Source organism: Monodelphis domestica, chromosome 1, assembly GCF_027887165.1.
Source record: "Monodelphis domestica isolate mMonDom1 chromosome 1, mMonDom1.pri, whole genome shotgun sequence".
Classification (NCBI taxonomy): domain Eukaryota; kingdom Metazoa; phylum Chordata; class Mammalia; order Didelphimorphia; family Didelphidae; genus Monodelphis; species Monodelphis domestica.
This window is the reverse complement of record NC_077227.1, coordinates 477,626,165-477,650,458: the sequence shown is the minus strand read 5'-3', so window position 1 is coordinate 477,650,458 and position 24,294 is coordinate 477,626,165. Positions and strand designations below refer to the sequence as shown.

At 35.8% G+C, this 24,294-nt stretch overlaps 1 protein-coding gene across 10 annotated transcripts in view; it reads right to left on the bottom strand.

Moving 5' to 3' along the window:
- Positions 1 to 24,294, bottom strand: part of EXD3 (exonuclease 3'-5' domain containing 3) — a 490,105-nt gene that overhangs the window by 329,776 nt on the left and 136,035 nt on the right. For all 10 annotated transcript variants that reach the window (XM_056812745.1, XM_056812746.1, XM_056812748.1 and 7 more), the window contains one exon: positions 5,397 to 5,482. In XM_056812745.1, coding sequence (XP_056668723.1) covers positions 5,397 to 5,430 — 34 coding nt within the window. In that variant the 5' untranslated portion in view covers positions 5,431 to 5,482. The remainder of the gene's footprint in view (positions 1 to 5,396; positions 5,483 to 24,294) is intronic.

Genomic DNA, 24,294 nt, shown 5'->3' with positions numbered 1-24,294 from the left:
TAAAAAGACAAATTAAAACAATTCTGAAGTACCACCTCACAACTATCAGAAATGGCAAGTGCTAGAGAAGATGAGGGAAAAACAGATACACTAATAAACTTTTAATGGAGTAGTGAACTGGTTCAGCTATTGTGGAGAATAATAATAAACCAGGCCCAAAGAGCTATAAAACTGTGCAAATCCTTTGACCCAGCAATACCACTACAAGGTCTGTATCCCAAGGATTGAAGAAAAAGGTAAAAGACATATATACACACACATATATTTATAGCAGCTCTTTTTCTGGTGGTAAAGAATTGGACATTGAGGAGATACTCGTTAATTGGGGGGTAGATGAACAAGTCGTGGTATATAAATGTTATGTAGTACAACTGTGCTATGGGAAATGATAAGGGAGGTAACTTCAGGAAAACATGGCAAGAACTATATGAACTGATACAAAGTGAAAACAAGAACTGTGAACAGTATCAACCTTTAGAGAGAGAACTGAAGAACTGAATGCAAACCGAAGCATAATTGTCTCTATTTTTCTTGCTTTAAAAAATATGGCTAATAAAGAAATATGTTTTACATTATTTCACATGTATAATTAATATATTGTTTGCCTTCTCAGTGGGTAAGGAAGAAGGTGGAAGGGAGAGAAAATTTGGAGCTCAATTTAAAAAGAAAAGAATGTTAAAAGTAAATAACCCTGAAAAAAAAAAAGGAATGGATTAAGAGAAACCAAGGAAGACTAGTATGAACTGAAGTAAGCAAAATCAGATGAACAATTTATATAATAATAATAATATTGTAAATAGCAACAACTTTGAAAGACTTAAGAACTCTGATCAACATGATGACCAACCACAATTCCAGTGGACTTATTATGAAATATACTACCCATTGCCTACTACAGAGGTGATAGACCCAGAGTAAGACAAACACAGATACATATGGCAATATGAGAATTTGTTTACTTGACTGTAAGTTTATAAAGTTTATATGTAAGTTTATAAAAAAAATTAATTGTTTTTCTTATTTTCCCAGTTGGGGGGAAGCAGAGAATTAAGACTTGATGATAAATCTTAATTCAAAAAAAAGCTACACAGAAAAGAATGAAATCCCTTTCCAACCTCCTCTTAATCTGTCTTGTTCCTCATGAATAGAATCTATGAGCAAATGGTGGGTCACGGTTATAAAAGCAAAAACCAAATCCTTTAATAGGAGTTCCCTCAAAGACAGCTATTTACCAGATAGGAGGCTGCAAATCTGAGTTGAGTTTGGTCTATGACTCCTTGTGTTCTGAATGAATAAAAATGATGTTCAAAATTGCTATTCTCTTTTTCCTGTCTGGAAAGATTATTTTAAAAATTCTACTGTATCAAGACAAAAAATGTCTGGTGCTACTGGGGCAAGATGACTTACTGTGGTATGTGACTTTAAACTGTAAAGAAAAAAAAAAAGAATTCCTCCCTAAATCCACCCACACCATATTTTAATCTATCCTCATTACAGATTCTCTGAATTGTTTGCTCTGTTCCAGTGAAATCCTCTATTCAATTCACTATTTATGTGGCTCCTGAACCAACCTAACAGCTAAAGGAAAGGAAGGACACTATAATTTGGGGAAAGATTAAACCATTTTTCCTGTAATACAGCTGGCCTGGTGACACTTTTCTCAGGATAAAGGAAAGCCAAGGTTGTTGCCCTCCCTCTCCCCCTCTTGTAGACAGGAAGGAAGTGTTGGCAGAGACCCCTCTTGGCTTCCTGTCCACTTCTGAACACATTTCCAGACACTACCTTCTCCATCATCCATCACCCAATCCAGCCAAACAATGACTACAAAATGAAGGGAAAACACACATTTCACATAAATACCTCGAGGTTGCAGGATCCCAACCACTACAATTTGCACAGTCAAATTTTATCTTTAAACTCCATTTAACAAGGTTTTATTCCAGACATCTTTCTCTTCACAATTAAATAACTCAGCCTCTATAATTCTTCCCACGACAATTTTTTCAAAAAATTAAGAACTTATTTTAATTTTATTAAATGAATCTTATTGCATGTGTGGGAGTGTGGTGGCCAAGAAGAAAAATTTTTAATTTTTAGTGAAGATGGAGCACTGCAAAGAAGTAAAAAAGTTGTAGATGTCAATCTAAATTCCACAATTATCTTGGGTAAAATCCTTTTGGATGTATTATACATCCTCTCACTTTGTGCTTCTAAGGCTCAATGATAAAACTGGATAAAATAGACAACATGAGTTATGACACAGAAATAGGAATAAGAATAGAAGACTTGTACAGTAATTCACAAGGCAAGTAACTAGGAAGAGAGCTGGGAACAACATCTAGAACTTCAGTTATCTATATACAAATGTTTGCAGATAATACAAAACTTGAAGTTTTAACATAGGATATAAATATGATCTCAGAGTTATCACTGAAAATTGGTAGGATGGAACTCATAGCTGGCATACTGCAATGAGAGTTAACCTTTTTAAAGGAAACATATCCAATAGAAGGGACACGGTAGCAGTATATGTAAAGAAGATAAATATCGGTAAGGAAATTCATAAACCTAAATGTGAGAGTTCACTGGAAAGCATTGGGTAAAATAGAAAAGAAATAGACATGCTATTATAAATGTCCTATAAACTGTCTAGCCAGATGAAGGATATGGATGATGCTTTGCTAATATAAATTATAAAAACTGACACAGAAGCAAGATATATTAGTGACTGGGGGACTTTATCTTCAGATTTACTATAAATTTTGGAACAACTCATAAATTCCTGGCTTGTCCTGCTAACAATTTCATCATGAAAGGCAGAGGAAGTAATAAGAGCTGCTATTCTGGATTTAATTCTAACCAAGGAAGAATTGGCTGGCAAAATGAAATCTTGGAAGAACTATGCCATCTTCGAGTTTGTGATAGCCAAGGACAATTATGCTAGGTATAGTTTGGCATGTACTTTACATTTCTGAAGAAACATTTCAAAAGATTCAGGAAAAAAAAAAGGATAATCCTATCCTGTCTCAGAGGGAAAATGGTTCAATAAGGATAGGAGGCTCTCAAAATGTAATTCTGACAACTTAGTCATTCCTTCATTCAACAATAATTTATTAAATATCTACTGTGTGCCAATAACTGTGGTAAATGTTTGGGATATAAATTCAAAAAGAAAAGAAATTAAAAGAAAGAGACAAATAAATGAAAAAGTACCTTTAGTCAAGGTACTTACACAAGAAAGGAAAACAACAGGAACACAAAGAAATAAATGAGATAATATCTAAAAGCTATAAGTAGCACAGTGCCTGCCTGATATGAGGTTCTACATAAATGTTAATAATTATCATTATTAAACACAAAATATATACAAATTGAATTAAACATAATTTTGAGAGGTCCTAGTGCCTGTGGGAAGGCAGGGGATGAGGAGAAAGAATTAGAATAGGTCTTATAATAGAGATGTCATTGTTGTTCAGTCCTTTTGGTCAAATCCCACTTTTCAAGATTCCATTTGTGGTTTTCTTAGCAAAAATACTGTAGTAGTTTACCATTTCTTTCTCTAGTTAATTTTACAGATGAGAAAAATGAGACAAATAAGGTTTAGTGACCTGCCCAAGGTCACACAGTTAGTAAGTATCTGAGGCTAAATCTGGACTCAGGTCTTCCTTACTCCAGGCCCTGCATTCTATCTACTTATGCCACCTAACTGCCCCCATATAGGAGATGCATTTGTTTTAAGAAGCAATGGCAAAAAGGGAGTATATTTCAGGTATGAGGGATCACCAGATCTAAGGCTTGAAGATGGGAAATGAAATATTGGGTGAAGGGACCTGCAAGAAGACCAGTATAAATAGAAAATAGAGTTAAGAAAAGGAAGAGAATACGAGTTTATAAGTCTGCCTATATAAATATATATAAGAATAAGAGCTTATAAAGAAAGATAGGCTGGAACCAGGTTGCAAAGGGCTTTGGATGTCAGAGGTGCTTATAGTATATCTTTAAGGTAAATGAGAGCCCTATGCAAGGGTAACTTTTGGTCATAAATATACCTGCACAAGGAATTCTCTGATTAATCTAAAAAGGCTAATAGGAAATGAAATAAAAATATAAATTAGGATTTATAACCAAGAGTAGTCACATAGGATCATAAGACCAACAGATTAAGGAAAAGATATCGGTCATATCTGATTTTCAGCAAGGCATTTGACAAAGACCTTCATGATATCCTTCCTTGCATGGCATGATGCATCTTATCTGTGCATGAGGAAATGAATGTCATATCTATTTAACCAGTAAATTTTGAATTTGTTTTATTTTCTTAGATTCTTAAAAATGTACATTAGTCATTTTATTTGATAATTTAAGTGATGGTTTATGAACTGAATTATTTAACTACATTCTATTCCAATAAATATAATCTGTATGAAATGATAAAATATTATTCAACATGATGTTATCTCTCTTGCTCAATATCCTATTAAAGGGAAATGTAGTTTCCCAAGTGGCTCCTCTGTTAAGGATCTAGAATGCTGACATCTGTAAAATCTTCCTTGCTCCAGTACTCAGAACTTATCCCTACCTACCTAAAGTCCCATCCAGTTCCAACGTATCACAGATTTAGATTTTTACATGGGGTGGGGGTTTTATTTCTTAATTAGCTAAAGCTACATTTATCAGCACTTTCTTATAGAAAGCAGGCCAGAGGTTATAAGATCCCAATCCAATTCTATTGATTCCCTCTGAAAGTTTGAAAAAGTAACTTCATCCCTATATTCCTTAACTATTATATCTCTAATTGCTTATATAGGCTACTCCTTTATCAGGATAATATATAGATAACCTATTTTCCCTCTTTGGACCTGGATTTGGGATTGAAGGAGGCAGATAAAGAAAGGGAATTATAATAAACATTGGTAAACACTTACAAGAGGTAAAAATCAGCAGTCAGCAGGCAATTCTTTTCAAATGAGTTTGTCTGAAGTAAGCAAGTATTTGATCATTTACATTCCTAGATACCAATAAAACTATGGACCAGAAACTCAACTACTCTGACTCTTTAAAAAGGCAAGGAAAGATTTCCTCATTCTTAGTACATCATAGGATATTTCATAGTCAATCAGCCAATCACTCTTACTGACTAAATACTGGATAGAGAGAGTGATGTTCTAGGCAAAAAGAGATGTCAACCAATAGACTAGAGAATTCTCTGAACAAATAAAAGGAGCTATCCAAAGGCAAAGTATTCCTATAATACAACAGAAATACAGAACAGGGCAGAATCCCTTCACCCCCATGGAGTTTTCAATCTAGTTGGGAGAAAATTATGTTTTCCACACCTAAAAAGGATTTAAAAACATTTACAAATAAGTACAAATTAGTGTAGGACATAGACTTACCCACATTCTCGTTGGTGCTGCTTTCCTGATCCATCAATTTTGATGTATACCAATGCAAAATGGTATTCTGCTCTTCAAATAAAAGACTAGGAGAAAGAAAAAAAAAAGATAATTATTTCCTTAACACACACACACACACACACACACACACACACACACACACGCCCTTAAGTCCCTTCAATGAAAAAAACCAAGAGGGCTGTCATTTACCACAGCTTAAACCTTCAGAGATCCTACATACCACCAATGAAATAGTAATGCTACAAATATTAGCAAAATGCCAATCAATCAAGCATTTATTAAACACCTACTATGTGCAAAGCACTGTCAGGCAAAGTGGAAGAATATAAGAATGAAGCAATCCTTACTCTCAAGGAGCTTACATTCTACTGGAAAGGCATTAAATATATGTATAAGTATATGTAGACTAGAGAGAAAATAAATACACAACCATTAAACAATAAACAATAAAAATAGTTAGCATTTATATAGTGCTTTAAGGATTGCAAAGTACTTTGCATATATTGTCATTGAATCCTTACAAGTACCTGCCCCCCAAGGGAAGTGCAATTATCATCTGAATTTTACAAATGAAAAAACTGATGCTATAAGAGGGCAAAGGACTTGCCAATGTGCAAGTAGGTTTAGAAGTCGGGTCTACCTGAGTCCAAGTCAAGCACTCTATATAACATACCATCCAATTGCCCAGTTTCAGAAAGAAGGCACTAGAACTTGTAAGAATTCCAAAAGACTTCAAGTAGAAGGTGGTTCTTAGACTATATCTTGAAGGAAGAGAGGGATTCTGAGGCAAAACTAAGGAGAAAGTATGTTTCCAGGCATGGAAGTCAGCCAGAGCAAGGACACAAAGATAGAAGAAACTGAGAAGGCCAATTTGGATGGATCAAATACTGTGGAAGAGGGAGAAATATACAATAAAGTTTGAAAGGCAGTTGGGGTGAGATTATAAATGTCTTTAAAAGTTATGCAGAGGAGCTTGTATTTTATCCCAGGGGCAATACAAAGTCTTTGGAGTTGACTAAGAAGAGTTACATTGTCAGATCTATGCTGAAGGAAAAATCACTTTGGTATCAGTTTGGAGTATGAATTGGAGAAGGAAGAGCCTAGAAACCAAGAGACCAATCAGGACACCAATGCAATAATTAAGGCACAAGGTGATGAGTGTTCAAACTAAGATTGTGAACTTGTGAGTGAAGAGAAGGGATGCAAGAGATAATGTGGAGATAGAAACAGCAAGGCTTCATAACTGATTAGATATTTGGGTGAGGGAAAGAAAGGAGTTGATTATGGTAAGATTATAAACTTAGGAGAAAGGAAAAATGGAAGTGCCTTCAATTATATATGGTACTATTGACTCTTCTTCTTGATGCCTTCTTTTGTTTGGGCTTTTGTCATAATATGCTCTCCTGATTCTCTTAACTAATCCATATCATGCCCCATAACTGGAAATGTTCCTTAAGGCTTTGTCCTTGGGCTCTCTTTTCCAAGAAACATCCAAGAAACACTATGAATTATTTTGGCATGTTGAAGGACAGTACCTAATCCTAATCCTTCCTAAATGAATTTATATTGCCTTTCTACAGCTGTCCTAAAACACAACATGGAATTTGAAAAAACTTGAATTGTGTTCAGAAATGACCAAATAAAATAATGTTTAAAAAAAAACTTGAATTAAAATATGACTAATGTTGCTCTTGCAAATAACTTCTTGAGAGGTGCTTAGGACTTCAGAAGGCCTTTCTTTACTTCTCCTAGTCTTCTACTTGAAGTGCAGACTACCATTTTCATTGGTATACATCATAATGGATGGATCAGGAAAGTGGCATCATAGCTTAATGTCGTGGTCATTGATTTTAACTTTCTGTACTTCTACTCTGGCAAACTCGGGGAAACCAAGGATTTTACTCCTGCCAGAAGAAATGGAATATAAAATACAATGAGGAATTAAACATTAAAAGTGGACTCAAAGTGGAATAGGGAAGTTGGAGAATAGCTGAGAACAGAAAGCTTTCTAAGAAACTACATTAAAAAAAGAAAACAAGGAAAAAGATATTTCCTAGTAGGTTACTTTGGGGAGCTGTTTCCTTCCTCAGTTGGCTTCACTGTGGGATTTACAGTTGAGAGAAGTTAGTGCCTCTAGCTGCTACATGTTGGAAAAAGAGGCAATTTCAGCTCAAATGCCACTGAGGATAAAACTCTTTATACAATGTTACTTTGAAACAGCTTCCTGCCTAACCTCAGCAACTCTAAATTTCCCACTGCAGCTTCCCTGTCCTGTGGTCACTCAGACTTTATCAGAATTGCTCATCCTTTGTTTTTCAACCAGGAAATGGAGGAAAAGGCTGGGGGATGGGGAAAAGGGAGGGGGTAATTAGTTGGTCTCAAACCAGAATTTTACAAACACTCCAACAGATGATTCAGCTAGGGATACCTTAATTCTGAGCTTCAAAAGATTAGGAGGGAAATGGAATGCCATCAATCCTGAAACATGTAGATACAGAAGCTCAATAGTGGTAGAAAGAACAAATAGTTCACAATTAAGAAGAGTCAAAGAAGTCATAAGTTCATTTCTGAATGCATGAAGGCTTTTTCTGATAGTCTGCTAAGGAGGCACAGGTTCTCTAAGTGGTCCAATAGTTAAAATTCACAGATTAGGAGATGGTGGATACCCTGAGCCCTATTGGGGTGTTATCAGCAAATGTCTAAGATGAGACCAGCCATGGTCACTGTCAGGTCTTATTGATAATTACTAACTATGAAGTCACAATGCTGACAGAAATTCTGCCTCTCTAGTTAACCCTTCCCCAAGAAGATCCTGCCTTTACTCCATGTAATCTAAGTATATGGAGACTCTTTTGCTATTCCATACATTTGTTCTTGTTGGTATACTGCTTTAAAGTTTTCTTACATTCCATATCTATTATAATTCTCCCTGTTCTACTATTATTCCATGTCTTAATCTTGTTTCTACAACAAAACAGTATTTGTTCTTATGCAAAATTAATGAAACAACACATAACCTTTCTTAAACTAAGCAGGATCATAAAACAGAAAAATACAACATGAGAGAGATTTTTCATATTAGCAAATATCCTCTGGCTGAAATGAGCACCAGTTAAATGGTGTTTTGAAATCAGAAACAGGGAACTAGGGCAGCTCTCCACTCATCACCTCTTTAAGCTGCTGGTCAGAGCCCAAGGCTTCAGTCCTAATATCTAAAAGGGCAGCTCCAGGTTCTACCACAGGAGAAGAAATTTTTCCTTAATATCCTACCCTGCTTGTCCTATGTAGCCCTAGATGCCTCTGTTTCCAGCCTTTGGCTAAGGTTTCCTTCCATTGGCTGAGAAATCTAATACTAAAATAATTTTTCTTCAGGTTATCAAGGTTTTTTATAAAACATAAAGAAAAGTCAAAATCAACCTAACTGAAATGTATCTGTCATTCAATGGGAAATGAGAATGTTGATTTTGGTGTGCATAGATAATAGTATCATACCATCTAGAGCTGAAAGGGAATTTAGAAATCAACTACTTCTGTATCCTTATTCTATTGTTAGTTATTTTTAATCATGTCTGATTCTTTGTGACCCCTTTGGGGATTTTCTTGGCAGATATTGGAGTAGTTTACCATTTCCTTCTCTAGCTCATTTTACAAATGAGGAATCTGAGACAATCAGGTTTAAATGACTTGCCCAGGGTCACACCACTTGTGTTCAAGGTTAGATTTTAACTTAGGTCTTCCTGATTCCAGGCCCACTACACCAGCTGGCTGCCCTCTCCTTATTTCACAGATAAAGTCTGAGGCAATAAAGTTATTTGTCTGAGTTCACTTAGGTAGCATGTAGTTGGGCCAGAGAGATATGAGTGTCAATGCTTCTGGCCAGTCATGTGTGTGGTGTGGGGGCATGGGGGGGGCAGTAGTGTCAGGGCAAAGGAAGAAAAGAAGAGGCAGTTCCTTTCCTTAAGCTTCCCAGTCCTGGGACGAACAGTAGATATCTATGGTAAGAAAGCAAGAATTGGCTGGATTTCAGTGTTCTTCCCCCCTTTACTGTAGTGACAAAGCTAAGTCTGCAACGCAATGACTGGAAAAGAAAGGTAAATATGGGTATCTTTACCCAAGGCTGCCTGAGCCAATTAATTTTACTCCAAAATAAAAGGGCTGGGCACAGAAGACTTTTCCTGAAAGATCTCTAGGTTCAAAGATTTGGGACAACTACTAAGCAACATTTAAACCTACTTGTGAAATACTACTATTACCAGTTTATATTGGATAACATTTGTCCAGCATAGACAATTATATAAATTTTGTCCACTTGCTCCACACAAAGTCTCTTTGGCTCTTGATCAAAGATCTGACTGGTACTTTTTCCAGAACATCTGTACCTTATTTCTACCTAATTTAGGCTGTTAAAAAAAAAAAACAATAGAGTGGAGTAGGAATGCATATGAAAGCATATAATTTATCCCCTATTTATTTCAGTATGTTTTAGGGTTTTGGTTTTATAAGATTATTCACTTACAAAAATGAACAATATGGAAATATGTTTTACATGATAATACATGGATAATCCAGAATGAATTGCTTGCCAGCTCCAGGAGTGGGGAGGGAAGAAGGGAAGGAGACAATTTGGAACATACAACTTCAGAAAACTTATGAGGGAATTTGTTATTACATGTAATTTATAAAAAGAAAGCATATAATTTTTTTAAAACAGGGAAAATAATCCTTAAGACTTCTATTTTCTAGCTACTATAAACCCCTAAAAACTTCTAGCTTGACCTGACAGTCTAAAATAATAGTAAGTACAACCAAATACAGTTCTAATTTAAACAGTTCTCTTTATTTAGATTGAACATGAAGGCTAGATGATAGAAGCTAGAAGGGTCTCTTGGCTCTGAGAAGCCCCTTTGTCAGGAAAGGAAAAGCCAGTAGCAACAGTGATGGTGTTGCAAGGGTTGAGTTCAGAGAGAACTCTTTAACTAATGATAGCTTTCCCCATGGTCCTAGTTTGACATTCTAAGGAATGCCACTTATTGTTCAGGACTGTTCCCCTCCCCACCCAGCCCCAAGTCATTCTACAGTTTTTCAAGTCACTGACAATAAACTGTTATGTCTCATAATTCAAGAAATGGAAAGATTCTTGGCAGAAGGCAATTGCTTTAGGCACTGCTCCCATTTTTGAAAATAGAAAAAATTGTAATTTCTCTTTCTTTATTGTTAGTTTCCTCCCCAATTCCTTTTTTAAAAGCCCACTTGTTTTTTTAAAATTACATTTAAGTAGCTCAAGTTCCTGATAAATGTTAAATTTAGCTCAGCAATTTAGTGTGAAATAGGTCTTCTTTCTTTCTTGTTTTTGTGTCTGCTGGATTTATTTTGCTATTTGAGTTGGCTATAGTTGGTCAGGATTGAATGGTATCAGAAGCTGTCTTGTAACTGAAAAGAAGGAGGTAAGTTGCCAGCAGTCTCAAAAGACCCAGATGCCCTTAGTCTTCCAGCAATTCAGTAGTCTAAGATTTTACCACCTTAGGTAAGTGAATGGGGACATGTCCATGCTCTGTCCCAGAGACTTCCAGAGGAATGGGTCTAAAGGTCAGCAGCAGAAATCTTGTAATATAAGTTTGCAGAATATAGCATAAGTAAACACACGAGCCAAAAGATGTCTTGTCATATTTTAATAATCTCTCTGAACCATCCAAATTCTACCAGCAGCTACTAAAAAAGTGTCAATTTTCCTAGATCTGCCATTACAACAGTGAAGTTCTTGCCATAACAGGTTTGAGGCTTAAAAAAAATAAAATAAATAAAATGAAGCACCACCCACATAAAACCAGAATACATGGCATAGTATTTACTTTAATGGGCTCTTCAGAAATCTAATTAACTGCAGCCTTATGAATAATTGGCTTCGTTACTTCTGATGTAATAACTAAACTACTTACTTTAGAACTGGATCAAAATCAAGCTAACTTTATCTGCCAAGGTCTGTCTGATTTCCAAGTTGCAATGGCACCCATAATACCAGAAGGAGGCAGTGCTCTCTAGCTCCCTTTCAAAGGATCTGCTTTATGCTATCCACTTGAAGTTGGGAAAGCCCAAACTCTCATGTGACTCAACATCCACTCATATTTCCAACTACCGATTTAGATCTTAAATACCTAGTATATCTGCTAATACATGAGGAAAGTTTTTTGTAAGCTTCCCTTCCAGCAAAAACATACAAGTTGAATTACACTTCCATGGCTCTTCATTGTCTATAGAATAAAATATAAGCTCTTTGGACTCATATGAAAGGTTCTCAAAAGTCTAGCCCCAAACTACCTTTCCAAATTTCCTTCTCCCCTTCGTGTACCCTTCCCTGCCAGCCCACTATCTATTCACTCACTTCCAAACATACTTTGTGCATTCGTGCCTCAGAGCCTTTTCTCAAACTATTCCCTATACCTAGAATGCGCTTTCTACTACCTCTCTAATTCCTAAAATCAATTAACAAGTAATTATTAAACCCCCTATTATGGGCCAGGTTGTGTTAACCTCTGGAAATGCAAAGTAAAAAAATTAAACAGTCTCTCCCTTCAAGAAACTTATATTCTATCAAGGCAGACAACATGTGCATAAATAAATGGGGGGGTTTCCCTTTTTAAGTGGTATTTGAACTGAGCTTAGGGATTCAGTGCCATTTTCATCCACTGCTATGAGCTCAGGCATCATGATAAAGTGAAAAGAGAACTGGGTCTGGAATCAGAAGACATGAGTTCAAATCTTGGCCTATTCTAAGGTATATATATTTTAAACAACACACACATTTTATTTTATTTTTCAGCACACACATTTTTAACACACACTCACACATTCAATTATCAAGGCAGAGGGGAAGGGACACTGAATTTAGAATCAAAGAACCTGAGTGTGACTTCTGACTCTTCTATTGACTTCTCCAGAACGTAAGCACTTAACCCTGAAGAGCTTCCCTTTCCTCAACTGTAAAAAAAGGGTTGGATTTTATCTAAAGCCCCTCTTAGCTCTAACTTCTGTGATATTACAAGAGACTAAAATAACAAGGGAGAGAGTTTTATGGATGGTGGGGCTTTGAGATAGGTTAAGAGTAAATTTTTTAAAATGTAGAATGTTTTCCCATGGTTACATGATTCATGATCCTTCCTTTTGCCTCCCCCCTCCCTGAGCCAATGAGCAATTCCACTGTATCATGATATCATCATATATGTGTATCATTATTCAAAACCTATGCCCATGTTATTCATATTTTCTATAGAGTGATCTTTTAATGCTAAAACCCTAATCCTGTTCCCATCCAACCATATGTTTTTCTTTTGCATTTGTGCTCCCACAGTTCTTTCTCTGTATATGGATAGCATTCCTTCTCATAAGTTCCTCTGGATTGTCCTGGGTCATTGCATTGTGCCTAATGGAGAAGTCCATTACGTTCGATTGTACCACAGTGTATCAGTCTCTGTGTACAATGTTCTCCTGGCTCTGCTCCTTTCACTCTGCATCACTTCCTGGAGGTTGTTCCAGTTCACATGGAATTCCTCCAGTTTATTATTCCTTTGAGCAAATAGTATTCTATCACCAACAGATACCACAATTTGTTCAGCCATTCTCCAAATGTAAATTTTAGAGTAAATTTTTAAAAAGATAAGCTATATTTGCTCCATAGGCATGGATATGCTGCTACTTTGGTAAGAAATACAATTGCATATTTCAGTAAAGATATGAGAGAGAGAGAGAGAGAGAGAGAAAGAGAGAGAGAGAGAGAGAGAGAGAGAGAGAGAGAGAGAGAGAGAGAGAGAGAGAGAGAGAGAAGGAGTGAGGGAGAAAGAGAGACAGAGAGAGACAGAGAGAGAGAGGGAGAGAGAGAGAGGGAGAGAGAGAGAGATATTCATTAAAGATATTTGGTATTGTCAGGGAAAATATTGAGCTAAGGATCCAAATACAAAAGGGACTAGTTATAGTTAGTGATGTCCTCTAGATGTTTCTATTAGGCCTTATGTTGAATGCATGTATGTATGAAGTACATGAATGTATGAAGTGTCCTTATATTGAATACAACTAATGTCAGAATGGTGCAGAGCCTCTTAAATGAGATCCATCATTACTCAAAGAATTCAGCCTGACTATTGTGGTTCAGTAATTTCAGTCATATCTGACTCTGTGACCCTACTGGGGTTTTCTTAGCAAAGATATTGGAGTAGTTTGTTAGTTCCTTCTCTAGCTCATTTTCCAATTGAGGAACTAAGGAAAACAAGGTTAAATGAGTTGCACAGAGTCACATGTCTAGTATGTATTTGAGACCAGATTTGAGTCTTCCTGACTTACGATGTGGCACTCCATCTACTGCACTACCTTGCTGCCCAACTAACTGTCCAGCCTAATTATACACAGGGAAAACAAGTGGATGAAGAATGCTTATTATGCAGATTTTCATATGCAATCAAACAGATAACTCTTAGAGCTGGTTCATCAGAACACATATCAAAGACAAACACTTTGGAGAAATAAAGAGCTGGGCTCAGAACTGACTTGGAAGAAAAGTAGAAGCTGGACTAATTTTGGTCAATTATCTAGTCCTGGTAATGACCTTAAGTTGTTTCTAAAACAAAGCCCATCTATTTAACAACAATATTTTTCCAGTGATGCTATATGGCTATGAATCATGGAATTCCATAGTCTCCAATGAATTAAAATAGAGGCCACCTAAAAGGCAATGGAGAAGTTCATTGTGGTTGGGATTAGCCCATAATAAATTACCAATAAAAAAATTGCATAAGAAAGATAGTCAACAGGGGCAGCTAGGTGGCTCAGGGGATTGAGAGCCAGGCCTAGAGATGGGAGGTCCTAGGTTCAAATCTGTCCTCAGACACTTTCTAGCTGTTCGACTCTGGGCAAGTCACTTGACCCTCATTGCCTAGTCCTTACCATTCTAATGCCTTAGAATCAATATTGATTCTAAGATGAAGGTAAGGGTTTATTTTTTTAAATAGCAAAAAGGATGTCAAAAGAAAGGTCTATTACCAGAAAAGAAGAAGGATCAGATATGTAGCAAGACTAAGAAAGAACTGACAGAGAGTCTGCATGTTCCACAGGTAGTCATGCAAAATTGAGAAACTAAAAGGAAAGCCCATAGCTTTCTGGGTACAGTAGACAACTTAGGAGAAGACACACTCAAAAGTTGCACAGGATGAAAGGGTATGGATGGATTATGATTTTTGCATATTTAGAAGCAGTACCCACATCCGTGACTTCACATAACTACTCAAGAATGGAAGTATTTAATGTATAGAGCTTAAAATCTTTTAATCAACCATAAATTATCTATATAGAACTATACTATACTAAGCTAAAATTTCCTGGAAATGCATTCTTTTGCAAATATCAGAAAATGATGGAAATCAGCCCATGTACACAGTTGATTTTAAAGCAGTTTAGTTAACAACTGACAACTTAATAAGCTACGAATTCTGAAAACAGTAACACGTACACTAAACCAAGCAGTGGAATACTTCCAGTTGCTTCCTTTAGAAAATAGAGTGATGTCAAAAGTTCACACTCCTCAGTTTTTTCCAAGAATAGATACTTTAAAGATAATGCTATTAAAATTATGAAAATAATTTAGTCACTATTTTAGTTTGTCATTGTGGTTTTTTAAAGGAAAGAGTTAGAGAAAATGTAACTACAAATGGTGATTTTCTCTCTATATTCCCCAATTTGTCCCAAAGAGATGAACCCTGATCTTTGAACTCTCTAAACAACAGCCAACATTACATTGACCATCAAAAGGGCAATGACGTAAGAAAAGTCAGAAGCACAATATGCCTGCCACCTTTCTGTGTCACCCTTAAATCAAATCAAATAAAACAAAATCTGAATATAAAAAGTACACAATTAAGATGCAAGCAAGGTGCTGAAAATTCAGAGTTGGTATGGATCACTTGCTTCAAGGGGAATTAGGGCAGTTTTATTAGTGTGCTAAAAATTAGTGACGCTTTCAGATTTTAAAAACCATGGTCTAATGAGATAGTCCTTGAAATCACTTGCTCTAGAAATCTACTTCCTAACTCTTATGGCATACTTTTTTATGACATACATATCAGAAACATAGAATATGATCATAGTGAGATGAAATTCCAGTTGTGAGAAGAAAGTCTTGAGAAATTTGGGAGCTGGGAGCAGAGGAGAAAAAAGTAAAAAGAATGGAATCAGAAGCATGTCAGTTAAGGGAATATAAAAAAGCAATGTGCTCTAAAACTACTTGGTTCAACTCAAATAAACATGTGCAATAAATGATGAGATAAAGGAGAAAACAGGGTAAATGCAATAATCAATGAATGGGCAGAGATGCTGGAAACAGAAGACTAATATATGATAAATTTGCCTTAATCTAGAGAATGAATTTCTCCTAATGTTTCTAGATGGTGTGAAATGGGCCAGGGAAAAGAAAGGAGAAAATGATTTTTATAGTACCTGCTATGTGCCAGGCACTGTGCTAAGCATTTAAAAAAATCAATATTAACTCATTTAATCTTCACAACAACCTTGGGAGGAAGGTGCTATTATGATCCACATTCTACTGTTAAAGAAACTGAGGCAGACTGATTAAGTGACTTCCCAGAGTCACCTAGCTAGTAAATGCCAGAGTCTGGATTTAAACTCAAGTCAAGTGACTCCCAGAGCAGCTTTTTATCCACTGCATCACCAGCTATCTAGTGATATAATAATTGAAGTTCGGGATTATCAATGAGGTGCTGCTAAGAACCATCAAAAATAATGTGGGCAATACAGCTTATTCTTCTTTCCTGAAAATTGATCATGTATGGTAATACAGCTCTTGATGGTCATGATGCAGCTAGGTAGTACAATGGATATAATACTGGATCTGGAGTAAAATGGGGATCTCAATAGCACCTTCCTTTCAAGATTATTGAGAGGATCAAATGAGAAAATGATTAAAAAGCTCTTAAAGTAAGTCATACATGTCAGCTATTCATACTTAGTTTGAGTATTAAACCAATGGTTTGTACTCCAGCCAAGCTAGTGATAAAAGCTTAATATCACTGATGTTCTCAAATACTCCAATGCTTCTATGGATTTGAGCTCTTTAATACAGTTATTCTTTCCATTGCAACCCATTCTCATCCTGTGAAATTCTTGTTCATATACTTCTCTAATTTCTTTATAGAGATTCTACCCAAGGAATCTAGGTGGCTTAGTGGAAAAAGAACAGGGCCTGGAGTCAACAAAATTTGAGTTCAAATTCAGAGTCAGACACTTACTAGCTTTATGATCCTGAAGAAGTCATTTAACCTTGTTTGCCTCTGTTTCTTCATCTATAAAATTAGCTAGAGAAGGAAATGGCAAACCACTCTTTGCCAACAAAACCCCAAATGGGTTTATGAAGATTCTGACACTGAAATGGCCAAACAGTTACCACTTGAGACCTTTCTTTGGGTTTTAAGAAATATTTTATTGCTATAATTTGCAAGACTCAAAGCTATTCATCTGATATGCCTCACTCTTGCTACATGGTTTCGTCCACATTTGTTCTAGAAACATTTGTCTTTCTTCTTACACACAAGTCACTGATGTAAATATACAAAGAATAGCACAATCTCAGAAAAATCAAAATTTCAATAGACTCAAGGGCTTATGTAAAAATGGATAATGGATGTATATCCATTAGAGCATATTATAAATGAATAATTGAGAGGCAACTATATAATGAAAATCATACAAAGCATTATCAATTGCTAGTAAAGTTCTCTTTGTTTTCTGGTGGTATTTTTCCCCCTTTAAAGCCTGAGTTTATAAATTCCAATTACCATCTCCATCCCACCCCAACTTTACCTCAGAAAAGCATAAACCATTGTAAAAGCCCTGCCAGAACCAGTAAGTATCATATAGTACTTTTACCCCAAGGATCAAAGTTCAATGAGACATTTAATTGATACCCCAGGCCTCAGGGAAGCGTACAGAAACCCATAGAGAAGATGTTGGGGCCTTCCTGAAGCCAATCAGTCAGTTAAAAAAAGGTCAAAGTTGTCCCCCTAGAGGAATACAACTCGGATCCAGAGAAGGAAATATTGCAAAAACAGTACCCACTTTCCAAGTCTCTTATTTCTAACTAATGAACTAAATTCTCACCACTCCATGTGGGTAAAATAGTAACGATGTCACTTTTAGAAAATGTTTACATTTTCATCTCAATAATCCCGTGAAATAAACAAAACTGGCATCATTATACAATTTATAAATGAAGAAATGGAGGCTCAGAGAGAACAATGAATTGTCCTAAATCATTATGTCAAATGGCAAGGGACAAAAAAAGGAGATGAACAAGGTCTACTACTTTCTAAGGTCAATCTCTTTTCATTATATAATGATGCTTTTCTGGAAAAAAGTGATAAAGTAATTTGAAAATTTTAGTCACAAAGGATCTTACAATTCATCAAGTCTAACCGCATCATTTTTTCAGAAAAGGAAATGGCTAAAGAGTATCTTTGAACCAGTTCTCTTCACAAGTTTCTGTCTAGACCCTGTTCACCAATTCTGCATTCTCAGTCTGGAGGGTAATGATCTCTCCATTGGTCTCTAGGCCCCTCTGCTGGTAGAATCTCAGTCACTCTTTAGGCACGAAATTACATGTGACACAGAAAAATAAACATTATGCTAATTATCACTGTCTCTAGATTTATCCTTCAGGTCCTAGCAACAAGACAATGAAAACTACTCCTAGCTCTTCTTCAAAAACATATTCATTTATTCCCTGCAGAATTATTGATATTTAATTTTGTTTGTTTCAACATCCAGGGTTTAGGTCATTTCATAAAAGTAGGGTATATGTATGTATGCCAGTGGTGTAAACTATCCTATCTTTAATCATGTGTGCTGACCAGGCAGATATACTCTTCAGGGCTAAGACTGTTGCCATGCATAATAAAATCTCAGGAAAATGACAAAACTTCAACTCCTCAGTTTCTAATCTCTCTCCTAAACTCCAAACTAAGCAGCCTTTCTTTATAAGTAAGTAGTTACTTAATATGTATAGAATAACATGTATGTATATATGTATGTAATAATTATAATTTCAAAGCAGTTGTTAAATGGAGAATAGTCTTGATTAGGATTCACAAAAGGATATGTGAATATCTATAAAGTATACATGTCATCTGTGGATTATGACATCCACATGCCCATTACCATTTGTGTCATACTCTTGAGTAGATAAACATCAGAGTACCTGTTTAAAAAAATCAAGAGTTTGCTTGTGAGCAAATTCCATTTTTTTGTCAGACTTCTATTTAGTCTATATTGAATAGAAGTAGAAAATCCCTTGTGTTTCAAACTTACTTTGTAATTTGTCTCTAATTTGTAAAACATGTTCATGGTATTTTTTCAAAGTGCTTTTCAAACCATGTTCCAAATAAACCTAGCATTCCAAAATGGTCCCTGAAATGGTCTAAAGAGACATGTATAACACTAGCCTACACAATGGGTCAAAAGTGTGGATGAAGTTATTTATAATATTTAATAAAACCAGATGTTACCTAATTAGTACCTTGTTAAAAGTAACTCTTCACATTTATTATTGCCATTCATGTTTATCACAGAGGTGGCAGGGCCTTTTGTTCTACCAAATTCATTTATAGTCAAAAACTATTTTAGTTTCACTGTTCTAAATTAAAAGTCATTCTCCCAGGGGAATAAATGTCTTGAAGAGTGCTGACCAAAAAAAAAATGTCTTAGAATATCTAAGCTAGAATACCACTTACAATCCAGCCAAAAAACATTTATTAAGCACCTATTATGTCCAAAGAAGAGATAGACATCATTGCAAGAAATAAAATGGATATTCTGACTGCATTAAAGAAATTTTGCACAAACAAAACCAATGCAAAGAAGATTAGAAGAAAAACAGAATTTATAGGAATACAAGTCATTTCCCAATTGATAAATGGTCACAGGATATGAACAGGAAGTTTTCAGACAAAGAAATGAAAGCTACCTATAGTCAAAAGGAAAAAAAATACCCCAAATCACTAATGATAAGAGAAATGCAAATTAAAACAATTCTGAGGTACCACCTCATATTATAACTAGTAGACTAGAACATGACAGAAAAGAAAAACTATAAATGTTAGAGGGAATGTGGGAAAACTGGGACATTAATACACTGTTGGTAAACTTGTAAACCAATTCAAAAATTCTGGAGAGCAATTTGGAACTCTGCCCAAAAGGCTATAAAAGAGTATATACCCTTTGATCCAGTAATACCACTCCTACTTCTGTATCCCAAAGAAATAAAAAAGGGGAGAAAGGACCTATTTGTACAAAAATATTTATAGCAAATCTTCTTGAAGTGGCAAAGAACTGGAAATTGAGGGGATGCCCATCAATTGGGGAATAGCTAAATAAGTTGTGGTATATGACTGTAATGGAATAATATTGTACTATAGAAATGATGAGCAAGAGGATTTCAGAAAACCTGAAAAGACTTACATAAACTGATGTGGAGTGAAGTAGGAAGAACCAGGAAAATATGGTACATAGTAATAGCAAGATTTTTTGATGAACAACTATGAATGGCTTGTGTATTCTCAGCAATACAATGATCCAAGATAATCCCAAAGGATTCATGATGAAAAAAAAAAGCCATCTACCTCCAGAGAAAGAACTCATGGAGTCTGAATGCAGATTGAAACAATCTATTTTTTCTTTATTTTCCACATGGGTTTTTTATGTATCTTCTTCCACAACATAGCAAAAATGGAAATGTTTTAGATGACAGCATAAGTATAACCAACATCAAATGGTTTACCCTATTAGAGAGGAAGGAGGGAGAAAATTTAGAACATGAAATGTTAGAAAACGAATGCCAAAAATTGTTTTTACATGTAATTGGGTAAAAAAAAAAACATTGCTGAAGATTAGAAAATTTAAAAAATAGGTTAACATGCCCCATTCTCCTAGAACTGTGCTAAGCATGGGGGATTGTTGAGGGTTCACATTCTAACTGGGAAAACAATAGACAAATAACTGGATACATAAAAGACATGTAGAGAAAAATGGAAAGTAATCTCAGAGGGGTAGGCGTTATTAGCTTGGGAGACCAGGAAAGGTCTCTTACAAAATGTGAGATTCACGCTAAAAGAAGCCAGGAAAATTAAGCAGTGGAGATTATGGGACAAGGTATTCCAGCAAGCATAAAGGCACAGAGACAGCAGATAGAACATTGGGGAGACAAATAGTAAGCATCCAGAGTCATCAAAATGTAGAATACATGGAGGAGAGGTCAAGTTTAAAAAGACTAGAAAGATGGGAATCCAGTTAGGTTGTAAGAATTTAAAATGCCAAACAAAGGATTGTGTATTTGATCATGGTGGTAAAAGTGAACCCATTTCACCCTATCTTCTCCAGCAACTTGGCCCCTCTTTCATCCCAACTTTCACACTCATCTTTAATCTCTCCCTATATATTAGTTACTTCTCTACTGCTCACAAATAGGCTCTCATTCACAAAAACCCTCACATGATCTATCCATTTTCCCACATCTTTCCTGCTTTTGTGGTTAAATTCCATGAGAATGGACCATTGGTACCATTACTTCTCTACTCCTTCCCCTCTTACCTCTCTATCATCTGGCTTCTGACCTCATCATTTGACCAAGATTAACTATCTACAAAGTTATTAACGATCTTTTAATTGCCAAATCTAATGGCATTTTCTCAACCCTCACCCTTCTTCACCTCTCTACAGTCTTTGACACTGTTGGTCACCTTCTTCTTGTTGAAACTCTCTTTGAATTTTGGAGACACTACATTTTCCTACCTATCTGATTTCCTCATCTCAGTCTCCTTTGATCTTCATTCAGGTCGCATCTGCTAAACACAGGTTATGTCATAGGAGTCTCTTCCTTCATACTTAGATAAGTAATATCCATTGTTGTGTTTGCCTGCCACAAATCTCTCCCCACTCTAGTCCACCCTCCACTTAGCCATCAAAGAGCATTTCTTAAAGTTCAGGCTCAATCATATTATCCTATAGTTAATAAATTCCAATGGCTCCCTATCACCTCCAGGATCACATATAAAATCCTCTGTTTTTCATCCAAAGACCTTCATAACCTAGACCCAGTCCCCTACACTCATACCTTTTCAGTCTTCTTATACCTTACATTGTCCTTCCACCCTCACTCTTCTCCCCATATCCTCTATAATCCAATGATACTAACTTTCTCACTGTTGCTTGAAAAAGATACTCCATTTCCTAAATCTCGTGCCTGGAATGTTCTCCCTCTTCGTCTCTTTTCTTGGCTTCCCTTTCAAGTTTCCTTTCAAGTTCTAGCTAAAATATTCCCTTCAACCAAGATTTTCCTAATCCTTCTTAATTCTAGTGCCTTCCCTCTGGTGTTTATTTCCTATTTATTCTGAATACAGATAGCATGCTTGTACACAGTTGTTTCATATTGTCTCCTCTATTAGACTGTAAACTCCTTGAGGGTAGGGCCCATCTTTTACTTTTCTTTATATCCCTAGCCTTTGCACAGTTCCTGGCACATAGAAGGAACTTAATAAATGTTTATTGACTAAGAGGGAGTTGAAGGAGCTCCCTTAGGAGAAGAGTGACATGGTTTTTAGAAAAATCAACTTTGTAGTTAAAAAGAGGATTTATTGGAATGAAGAAAAGACTTGAGAGAGGAAAGTAAGACAGAAAATTATTATAATAGTCCAAATGAGAGATAAAAAGGATCTGAACCGCAATGGTAGTTGGGAAAGGGGCAACGGAGTTATATGTAAGAGTTATTGTAACAGCAGAAATAACAAGATGCAGCAAAAGGATGGTTATATGGGATGAATAAAGGTGAAAAGTAAAAGATGATACTAAGTTTGTAGGCCTGGGTAACTAGGAGGATGATCATGCCCTCAAAAGGAATGAAGAAATTCAAAAGAGGGAAGCATTTGGAAGGAAAATAAAAGTGTTTTGGAAATGTTGAGTTAAAGGGGCCTATTGGCTATTCAGTTCTATATGTCCAAAAAGAAGTTGTGATAATGGACTGGAGGGAGACCAGGTAAGAGAGTAAGGCCATATATAAGAATACAGGCATCATTGGCATATAGGTGATAACTGTATCCATGAACACTGATGAGATCATCAAATGAAATTGTACTGAGGTAAAATAAAAGACAAGTCAGAACAGAGGATTGGGAGACACCATGATTAATAGACATTACACAGATGAAGAGTCAGCAAATTCATCAGCAAAGATGAATAAGAAGGTATGGGTCAGACAAGGAGCAAAAGAACTAAGGGCAGAATCATGAAAACCTGAAAAAGAGAGTCCCCAAGAGGAGGTTATCAACAGTGTCCAATGCTGTGGAAAGGTCAAGAAATATGGGGGTTGAGAAAAAGCTTTTAGATTTGGCAATTAAAAATAGGTAACTTTGGAGAGGGAAGTTACACTCGAATGATGAGGGTGGAACCTAGATTACAAGGGGTTTAGAAGAAACACAGATAAAGAAGTGAAGGTACTGCTATAGAAGACTTACTCTAGGAGTTTAGTCAGGAAAAAGAAAAAAGATAAGACTATCTAGTAGGAATGATCAGATCAAGTGATATTTTTTAAGTATAAGGAAGATCTGAGCATATTTGTAGGCACCAGGGAAGTAATAAATGAAGATTAGAGAGAATGTGAGGATGATATACTTTTTTTTAATGACATGCTTTTCAAAAGAATTTCATATAAGTGACTAATTTGTTCTCATATATTCAGTCTATACACCCAGAATTACATTAGAGGGTACAATGATTATCAATCCCCAAATAAAACCTGAACTTTGCTATAGTAAAGTATAGGCACTATAAAGAATGATTGTTCCTGAACTCCAGGAGCTGACAACATGTTTTTATATAATTAATAGAGAAACACAAATACTTTTCCACTAATGGTTTATTTTGTCTTTTAATGCAATTTTCTCTTTTGCTATTTTATTTTCAACTTATTTGATGTTTAAGGAAGGTGTGAACAATAAGCTATTCATGACATCTGTTAAGTCTTCATTTGAATGATGGGAGTATCCTGCACAGAGAGCATTGGCAGTGGTTTCAGGAAGTACATGAACCAATGTGCCCAGGAAGTTTCTCCAACTCCTACCAGAGCTAGTCCAATTTCTCAAAAACAGCTAAGCCATATGAAACAAGTTCTCATTAATAAATCTACAAGGCTAACCCCAAACTCCACATTCTGGGAGGGTAAGATGAGAAAGATTTTCCAATCCAATTATCCTTTACCTTTAAAAAAAAAAGATTCATTTGTTTTTGCCCAACTAACATTCTTTATTAAAAATTCTGGCCCTAAAGAGGATGTTGATCATCTCTGATAAAAGTTCCACTTGTCCATGTCTTCAAATTTCACATAAACGTCCTTGGAATGAGGGTTATCATCAGAATTGTCTTATTTCTAGGCTGTTTTCTGGCTTCATTTTGTTTTTCTTTAGCATATTCTTATCCCTTGCTTGGGAAACTACAGTCCATTTCTGGCATTTCTTGCCATCTGGCTAAAGTAAAGAATCATGAACGCATGTTTACTTCTTTAGTGAATAATTTATATTTACTATTTTAGAAACACCAAAGCCCCTTTTATAGGCCTCTTGGTTTCTAAGTTGTGAACTTAAAATACAAATCAATAAAAATGTAAGGAGCAGAGAACTTAACTAGAAGTTAGGAAACTTGGCTATAAATTCCAGGAACAAAATTCATACAATTTAACCTCAGTAAAATGAAGCATAAACTCACTGTTTTGAATTCCTTCAATGGAAAAACATGCAAATCATTCTAACTTGAGAAAAGTGACTGTGAAGCATCCCTCAAT